Source organism: Poecilia formosa, unplaced genomic scaffold (assembly GCF_000485575.1).
Source record: "Poecilia formosa unplaced genomic scaffold, Poecilia_formosa-5.1.2 Scaffold1080, whole genome shotgun sequence".
In the NCBI taxonomy this organism is placed as follows: Eukaryota; Metazoa; Chordata; class Actinopteri; order Cyprinodontiformes; family Poeciliidae; genus Poecilia; species Poecilia formosa.
The window spans coordinates 1-9,208 of NW_006801019.1; the positions used below are offsets into that span (position 1 = coordinate 1).

At 34.9% G+C, this 9,208-nt stretch overlaps 1 protein-coding gene across 1 annotated transcript in view; it reads right to left on the reverse strand.

Moving 5' to 3' along the window:
* Positions 1-65: 65 nt before the first annotated feature.
* LOC103132484 (mucin-2-like) overlaps positions 66-9,208 on the reverse strand; it is a gene marked incomplete at its 3' end in the record, with an annotated part of 11,976 nt that continues 2,833 nt past the window's right edge. The window contains exons 7-26 of the mRNA XM_016667416.1: positions 8,888-9,013; positions 8,692-8,806; positions 8,443-8,596; positions 8,224-8,331; positions 8,067-8,136; positions 7,845-7,982; positions 7,553-7,717; positions 7,346-7,440; positions 7,141-7,264; positions 6,754-7,009; positions 6,591-6,643; positions 6,370-6,470; positions 4,728-4,882; positions 4,482-4,620; positions 3,884-3,994; positions 3,554-3,730; positions 2,106-2,342; positions 1,859-2,015; positions 523-639; positions 66-346 (exon numbers count right to left, since the gene is read on the reverse strand). Coding sequence (XP_016522902.1) covers positions 66-346; positions 523-639; positions 1,859-2,015; positions 2,106-2,342; positions 3,554-3,730; positions 3,884-3,994; positions 4,482-4,620; positions 4,728-4,882; positions 6,370-6,470; positions 6,591-6,643; positions 6,754-7,009; positions 7,141-7,264; positions 7,346-7,440; positions 7,553-7,717; positions 7,845-7,982; positions 8,067-8,136; positions 8,224-8,331; positions 8,443-8,596; positions 8,692-8,806; positions 8,888-9,013 — 2,879 coding nt within the window. The remainder of the gene's footprint in view (positions 347-522; positions 640-1,858; positions 2,016-2,105; positions 2,343-3,553; positions 3,731-3,883; positions 3,995-4,481; positions 4,621-4,727; positions 4,883-6,369; positions 6,471-6,590; positions 6,644-6,753; positions 7,010-7,140; positions 7,265-7,345; positions 7,441-7,552; positions 7,718-7,844; positions 7,983-8,066; positions 8,137-8,223; positions 8,332-8,442; positions 8,597-8,691; positions 8,807-8,887; positions 9,014-9,208) is intronic.

The following is a 9,208-nucleotide window of genomic DNA, read 5'->3' on the forward strand; positions in this document are numbered from 1 at the left end:
GTAGTTGGTGTTTTAGTTGTAGTTGTAGTTGTGGGTGTAGATGTTGTTGGTGTTTCAGTTGTTGATGTAATGGTTGTAGTTGGTGTTTTAGTTGTAGTTGTAGTTGTGGGTGTAGATGTTGTTGGTGTTTCAGTTGTTGTTGTAATGGTTGTAGTTGGTGTTTTAGTTGTAGTTGTAGTTGTGGTTGTAGATGTTGTTGGTGTTTCAGTTGTTGTTGAAATGGTTGTAGATGTAGTCGTTGTAGATGTATTGGTTGTTGTACATGTCATCTCATCACATGTTTCAACACATTGCTGTTCATTCTCATCAAACCACGGCTTCTCTTCTGGACATTTAGGATAACAGCCTGTGGAACATCATGCATGTTTACAGTACATAAATCTAATATTCCTCATATACTGAAAGAAAGGTGTTTAATATATTTTTAAATCATAAACATAAATTTAAATTTAATTAAACTTCAAAAGTTTAGTCCTCAGAATTAATGGTTTTAATGTAAAATGGTTTAAATTAACATCTCACCTTCAAGTCTTAGGACAGTTTGGCTGCAGTTCAAACAGGGACTGTAGTGCGTTGGAGGATAGCTGGAGTAGTGCCATGTGCATTCATTTGGATTGTTGTAGAAATCACAAAAGATAGCTGAAAAAATGATTTGGTATAAATAAATGTGTAAAGACTGCAATGTAATATGTCTTTTAAAATTCCTTCAAATGTCCTGTTAGATCTCACTGCGGAAACAGGCACTATCTGTTATGATCACAAGTTCAGGATAAACTACTTTGTATATTTCTTATCTAATATTGTTGTCTGTTTTAGTCTTAAAGCTTTATTTAAAATTAGCTGAATTTCCATCTTTATGTCAGTTGGTAGTAAAAATATCCAGGTACACAAAGATTTCTTAAAATCTTTGTGTACCTAGTCTACATACATTTTCCACAAATTTATGAGGTTGTCTTCATGACAAAAATTCCTTTAAAATCACCAGAAACAGAAATGTTTCTTAAAGCAAAGATCTTTTTAATATGTTTGTGGTCTAGCACAACTAATTTTAAATGATTGCCACACTTGCCAATCATTTAAATTTTAAGTCCCCTGCACTTCTCAAAAGCACAGTTTTTCAATCCAAAAACAATATTATGCTGTTGTTACAATGTGATTAGCCATCCCTGCTGTATCTCTTTTTGCTTGTAAACAATGATTGGACTTACCCCTGGAATCTGTATTTATCTGTTTATATGTTATTAACATGTTAGGGATTTGGTATGCCTGGATCACGTCAGTTAGACAGATTCTAATACTTTTTGTGAGACAGTTGTTGAAATAGTCCCATTTTATTTCTACAAGATCTTATTACAGACCTAAAACTAACCATTTCCTGTCAGTTATTAACTTGTTTACACCTGAAAGCAATAGTGGTAACGTCAAGCCAAACCAAAGAAGATTAGGAAAACGCCTTAAAACAGCTCTTTATAGTCAGTGATGCAGACACCAATTGTGGGTATGCATAAAACAGGTTAATGCTCAGAGATGTTTCTTAAAATCTTTGTGTACCTAGTCTACATACATTTTCCACAAATTCAGTTTTTAATATTATCCCTTTTGTAAAGTGTTTTAAGAAAACCCCAAAACCCTTGATGTGAATGAGAGGTGCAAACATTGTTTTAGAATGAATAATAATTTTAAAAAAATCTGTTTCTGTCCTTTTCAAATAAGTCTATATTATTGATACTTTGAGACCAACTTAATATGCTCGGGTATTTTGTAATCTGTAGAAACTTACTCAAAATATTTGTAATAAATTTGAAAATTCAATATTCAAACTGCAAATATATATAAATAAATAAACAGATCTACTTACGACAGATGTCTGGAGTTCTCCATGCAATATATACTTCAGCCTCATTACAAGCTTGGGCGTAAGCTGCAACAGCTGAGCAGAAACACTCACAGTCTCCTCCAGAATCACAGGCACATGTGTCTTTAACACAGTTGTCATAGAATGGATGGGGATCTACCTGTTTAAGTATTGAGAGTGATCATTTTACCATTAACACTTTGTTTCATAATTCCAGATTGACATATTGCAAAGACAGCGCCATCATTACCTCGGTATGACATTCTTTGAATTCATCTATTATAATGCTGCATTTCAGTTTCGCCCAAGACTCTCGGTGGGGTGCTTTTTTACATGCATCAGTGTTTTCCTCCACATTTGGGCACGAGCTACCCACTTTCCAGCTGTTTGCGAATTCCAATGAGCTGGTCACTAACATCCCACTCTGGGTAGTGAAGTCGTTATTTCTATTTTCATCAAAATTTCCGCACAGGCCACACACTTCACCCTGTGCAAACACACAACAGTCACTTTACAGCAGTCACCTTGACCCCAACTTTGTATAATGTGCTGGTTGACCTTTGATGACTTGCAAGATCAACCATTTTGCACCCGTTTTTCATTGGGAGTCAGAGGTTAGGTAGGTTGTCTTAGCTCTAATGGTCTTTTAACAAACATTTCTAAGGACAGCAAGAAAAACAGAGTAGCCAAAAAAATCTAATAATATATAGAACAATAACATTGCCCTGTATGTAAAATGCAGATATTTTCCCAGTCATTTTGCCAACCTTTGATGCATACATATCCTTAAGCCTCTGTAGTAGAAATTAAATATTGTTTCAGCTCCAATAATAAAAGCCCAAAGTAGGATCATTAGCCCTGGCACATTTCTGCCAATAATTATTTTTTTCTGAAGCTTCTTATTCACACTGGGTGTTTCTTAAGTTTGTGGTTGAAAACAGTGAGATTCAGTGAATTATATATGTGAGCACGGTAGGGGTTACTCTTCCCACTGCAACAATGTTGACCTATGCCTTTTTCAACTGCTTAGAGAAAAACACCCCTCTTGTTAAAATAAAAAGCTGTGACTTTTAGAAAAATAAACAACAAAAAGTAAGATGAACAAATTTTAAAGCGATTTTACTAAGAAGAGGTGGCATAGCTTTGGTTGGAATTTCAACTGGGTGTTAGATTATTCCCCACATTCAAACATAATTTGAAAAGTAAAGTTAGTTTCCAGAACAGTTTAAACATCCCAACATATATTTATTATCTTGTTTTGACAGTTCGTCAAATTATTACAGCTCAACCAAAAGAAAAATGTGATCTTATGAGATGATTTTACCAAGAGATGTTCATATTCATATAGTTACCAGGAATTATAGGTAGTGTGCTCTAAAGTAGCACATTACCTTTTCAGGAGTGTGATAAGCAATGTCAAAATGCTGAACACACTCTCTATATAAAACTCTTTCCAAATATTTGTAATTACTGACAAAGCACTACCTCCCTAAATGAGATTTTCTTGGGTAAAGTTCTCCTCTGAAAAATGGATAGGCCCCAGAAAACTACCACAGTACCCAGAAAAGGTTCCTACAGCTGAAACGTGTCTTTGGAGAAAAACTAAAGAACTCTCATAAAACCTCAGTCCCCAAATGAGCCACATCCTGACCAAATCTTACCTCCTCTGCTCCACATAGAAAAATCAATATGACTTACGTTGAATTTTGGGTCCAGTTGGATCAGAAAAAATGTTTTGCGATCCCATATCACCGTCAGACCAATCTCGGATGTCACCACAATATATGAACCTTGCTTTCTTATGCTATATTTTTTCCTATTATTTTCCAAATTGTTCTCTTCAAATTTTCCATTTGAGAGCTTGATTTCAGCTGTCTAAAATGACAAGGAGATTTCAGTAATTATGAAAAAATACATTTACATTTGTAGTAATTATAGTTTTAGAATATTAATTGCTTGTGCACTTCCATTTTTAAAAACTCTCAATAACATGAAGGTTAAGTTTCATGCACAGATACTTTTTCTTACCCCCAGCTGAATTAGTACAGTTTTGGAACAGGTTGTGCCTGTCGATCCACATAGTTCATCTTCTGTGATAACCTCAAAGTTGATGCCTACTGTTTTGTTGGAACATTTGTTCTAAACAAAAAGAAGTTAATTAAATATTGTGCCTCACTACCATAAAAAAAACAGTGATAACTGATCAAATAATCAAATTTACACACACAGAAATCAAAATCATGAATGGCTACAATAGTAAAGATGCTTTCTTTCACCAGACTATTATAAAAGAGGGCAACAGTGTATTTTTAATCTTTCCATTTTTACTAATTAAAATAACAAATATGCTTTTTTGTTACAGTACCCATGGGCACAAACTTACATATCCACACATGCAGTTGCTTTAAAATAGCAATTTTTTTTTATTTTGTTTTCTAATGACTATTTTAATTAATCAATTTGCCCATGCCCAGTAGTTATTAAAACAAAATGGCTTTTAAATGCTTTAGAAATGTTTAGTACTGTTAAGTCATTAAGAAACCTAACAAAAAGCTCTTTTAGTGGAGCTTGTCTGAAGATCTGTACTGCAGTTGTTATTTCAGTTACTGTTACATGATGAATTTACCTTGACAGCAACATAGGAACACTTTCCTTGAAACTCATACTTTTCCTCATCAAACGTCTTGTGATGCCCACTTCCATAAATAACACAGGATTTTGGACATTTATTTTTTGTGCAGTCCCATTTTCCAAGTTTGCAAGTACTAAAGACATTGAGAGCAGGAAAAACAAATCATTATCATCATAAGCCTTGAAACATTAATTTCTACAAGAGCTTTAATTTAAAATGATGGAGAATGGGTTTTCTTACCATCTGTTGCAATCTTGAAAAATGTGATTGCCAGGTTTATAAAACTGACCATTATGCTGACATGGACACTCTTTTACATGTTTTACACAGGAATCATTGCCATCATCAAGCTGACCAGGTGGACACATGCAGCCAGATTCACACTCTGTTGGGTCCTGAAAGAATAAAAAAATACACAGAAATTGGAATAGAAACACAAATACTTATTTGTGTGATTTATTTTATTTTTTAAATTGAGAAAGTTTTTAAAAATCTTTGTTCCTTCCCCCCTTGGTCACTTTCTCCTTTGTGCTTATTTTGAGGAAAAAATTAAGAATTATGGTAGTCTGTTATGTGAGCTGATTAATGCTTGCCTTGTTATTGTGGATTTTTTGGATAATCTTTGAGCTAAAAGATTATCCACTCAAAACTGGATGGTGGAGGTTTGCTGCTTTTATGTCAGGAAACATGACAAATAGGCCTATTGAGCCGCTTATTCATAATTATACTGTTCTTTAATGTTCCAGCAAAAACTTGACCATAGACCATTTAAGTGTATGTACAACAAAAAGAAAGAAACCAGTAAAGTACAAAAAATGTGTGTTTTTTTTTTTACGGATTTAAAAATATCTCAACCACTCCACAATAGAAACTAAGGTTTTGTCTTTCTTCAACATCACTTTCCATGTATGGAAAGATGGGGCCTTATGATGTCCAGCTTACTTATGATTTCCTATAAGTTCAACTCTGAACAAACACCAAGTTAAATTATGTTGGAACTGATCTTTGAGAATCAACTAATGACATGAGGCATCTGAGGCCTTCTTACCTAAAATAACTTCTAAGTTTAGGATGAAATAAAGATGGTTGCAAATATAAAATTAACCTGGAAATCTGAAGGACTTGAAGTTTACATCTTAGGAACATTAGTTGAGAGCTGATTTAACATTATTATCATCATGCCAACCAGAGCACCATAATCATCATATAAACCACAAAAACATTCACAACTGATTATCAGCAGAGACCAAATGATGGCAACTAATGAACAGGAAAAAGTAAATAGTGGAAAAGAGCAGAGCAATATGGTAGCTAAGGCCATTAAAAACAGTGGACAATAGAAAATGGAGCAAATCCCTAAAACCCTCTGGATTGTTATTCAGGGGGTAGACTTTAGTGGAAGATTCCTCTCATTACCATTATCATGGTTATAATCATAGCAATTTTTCAAAAACATTAAAATCAGCAATGCTACTGGACAAATATTTAATAATTTCTCCTTTCAACAATACATGATTGACTACTCAGCTTCACTTCTGGGGCTCTTTTGATGAGCATCCCTGAAGAGAAATTATATGAGTCTGAAAGAGAAAATTCACTGTTGCAGGAGAGACAGTTGACAAACATGTTGTACTGAATTCATAAGTGCTGCCTTGGAGTATTGTAACACTTGTAGTCTTTTCATATCTGTGGTGTTAAGAGGGAATATTCGGGCATTTGGAAGATGTATGTTTTGTGTGGTTAAATTGTCTCGATATAACTCTTTCACAAAAGCAGAATAGAATGCAGGAGGATCAAATAACAATATAAGATGCATTGAAATGATGTCATTGATGGATACAGAGAGCTATGAATAAATCAGATCAACATGTTGGCAACTCACACAAACATTATCCGGATTTAAACAAGTTTTAGCACATTGTGGTCCGGGGCTTCCACGGGTGGCATTGGAACAGTCAAAGTACACTTTTGGAGGTTTACATTCTGAACAAAAAGGAGAAACGTTACATATTCATATAGTGACCTAATTAATTTACATAAATCAATTTCTTCTACATTTGAAAGATGTGGGCAAAAATAGATATGAGCAGCTTGATGACTGACCTGGGGGGCTTTTTTTTGGAGAATGGCTTAAAAGTCTTCCATTTGTGCACACACTAAAAAAAAGCACAACAAATAATTAAAAAAGTAAAGAAATGCAATGCGCTATTACAAATACTTAAATTTTAAAAATCAAGGATATTATTAAACTTTATGTCAGACTTACAGGTGCTCACGATTGATGTCTACAGACTTTCCTGCCTCAATGTATTCTCCTTTATGGAAACAGGAACATTCTTCTTTGGGTACACAAGCATCGTTTTCATTCAGATAGAGATCATCAGGGCAGAAACAGCCAACCACAGGCAAGAAATTTGAAGTGCAGCTCTGCTGATCTGAGCTCAGCGAACTACAAGTCAGCTGGCATCTCCGGTGATTGTAAGTGAAGATCTGAGTTGATGGACAGCTCTTTGTGTGTTTCTCTGTTTTTTGGATAATAAGGGGTAGTTACTGGACTGTTTTGTTGCTTACAAATGAGAGTTAATTAATTGTGTTCACTAGTTGACAAATTGTCAAATAGTCATCAGTCCTATAAAAATGAAAAATACCTTACCACAAACATTTCCAAAATCTGCCACAAACTTCCCCTTCGCTGCACAAGCTCGACCATAAGAGGTCAAGACGGCACATAAGCAGTCCTCACTCTTTTCACAGTTACAGGTTGAATAAAGGCAACGCTGCAGATAAAAACAAATACGCTAGGTAAATTACAGTCCAGCCAAAGGTAGTAAAAGTCCATTAAAAAAAAAATGCTTTACCTGATAGTATATTTTAGGATCCAATACTGAATGACAATTTGCAAATGTACTATTTGGATTTTGAAGTATTTCGCACCAGTGTTTGGCATAATGCTCTATGAGTAAATACAAAAAATATATATATTTTTCACACGTCTAATAACTTTTAAAATGCTAAAAGAAATTTTAGTCATATTGTTACTTGCTCAACTAAAAGAAAAGCTTTACCAGTAATTAAACTTTGATCACAGGGATTATTGAGTCTTTCCTCTCTGTCTGCACATGGTGTGTTAGCCTTCCAAGAGTTACTGAAAGTTAATGGAGATCCTTCAGTGAGCCCCTGTGGAGTCATCATGTCGTCATTAGAGACATCATTGAAGGTACCACATAAACCTGAAAGACATGGTTGAAACATCAAATGCTTGAGCTGTGTCTGGGTAAGTGACTGAGGTTTCACTCGTCATTTGAAAAGTGATCCTTAAATAAAGTTGGATGACTTCAAAAGTAATATCAAACTTACCTTTCATCTTATTTTTGTAGCTATTTTCCAAACTGATGTAGACTTGCATGACAGGTAAACGCTGGATCTGAATTTGCAGGCCAAACTTGGCATAAAGCAAGATGTCAATGGAAGAAGCATGAAATATTCTAATTTCCCCTATAAATAAAGTCAGAGAGACCAGGTCTGATATAAGCTCAGAACAGCATGGTAAAGTGAGTTTTCTTTAATCGTCTCACCTACCTGAGAAGTACGGCAAAGTCAAGGTTTTGTGATCATGCTGAACTGTGCCATCAGATGTGAACATTAAGACCTAGAGAAATACAGTGTTTCATCAATGAGATTTAAATGTCAGTGTGAATCTAGAAAGTGAATCCAAAAATGTTAGCATTTAACTTACATGATCATCGTGCAGATGGAGTTTTAAAGCCTTCAAACAAGTGTCATACTTTTCTTGGGCACATGGTTCCAGCAAGGCTCGGATGGTAAAATTTGGACTTGCTCCATCCTGAAACATATGAATATACTCCATAAATAAGAGAAATCAACTTATTTTTTAAAGTTCCACCCTTACACTGTATTCTTTTTAACAACAGTAAATTATTAAATATGCGTTTACCTTGCTTTCCACCTGGGCCAGGGTGTAGCGACAGTTTCCATGAAAGGTAAAGGTTGTACCATCAAATGTTGTGAAATGTGAACCTTCCTCAACTGCACATGTGGCAACAGGTGTCTCAAAGCTGTCACATTCCCAGCTCCCTTTTGAACAAGTACTGTAAAACAAAACAATTGTCTGTATGACAAACCAGATAAACACATAATGCAAAAAATAAATAGAAATTCTCTAAACACCTTAAAACATGCATACCAGTTTGTATTTTCATGACGGTAAACCTCTCCGGAGTCGTAGATTCTGTCATGCTTGCACTGACACTCAGACCGAGGGATGCAGCCCCTCTCAGAAATATCATCAAACACCGTTCCTGAGAGAAAAAAAGCAGTTCATTGGGTAATTTTGAATTAACAATGACAAAATACACATTTTACATGTGAAAAGAACTAACCGGGAGGACAAAAGCAGCCGTCTGTTTTGTGGTCCTCACACACTAATCTTGTCTCCTGATGTGTGCAAGTATCCACGCAAGGAAAAGCACTTTCTTCAAACCTCATGTTGTAGGGACACTGTTTACCTGTGATGATAGATGGTGGAATAAAAAAGGGAGGTGGTAATTTATTCATTCTATGAGGCAGTAAATAAAACAAGGAAATGACTTGTGATGTTCAAATCTCACATTGCTCTTATTCCTAAATAATATATTTCAATTCAGTCATCATTTATCAGTCTCAATTAAAATGTTGCACTTTGCTATATATATATATATATA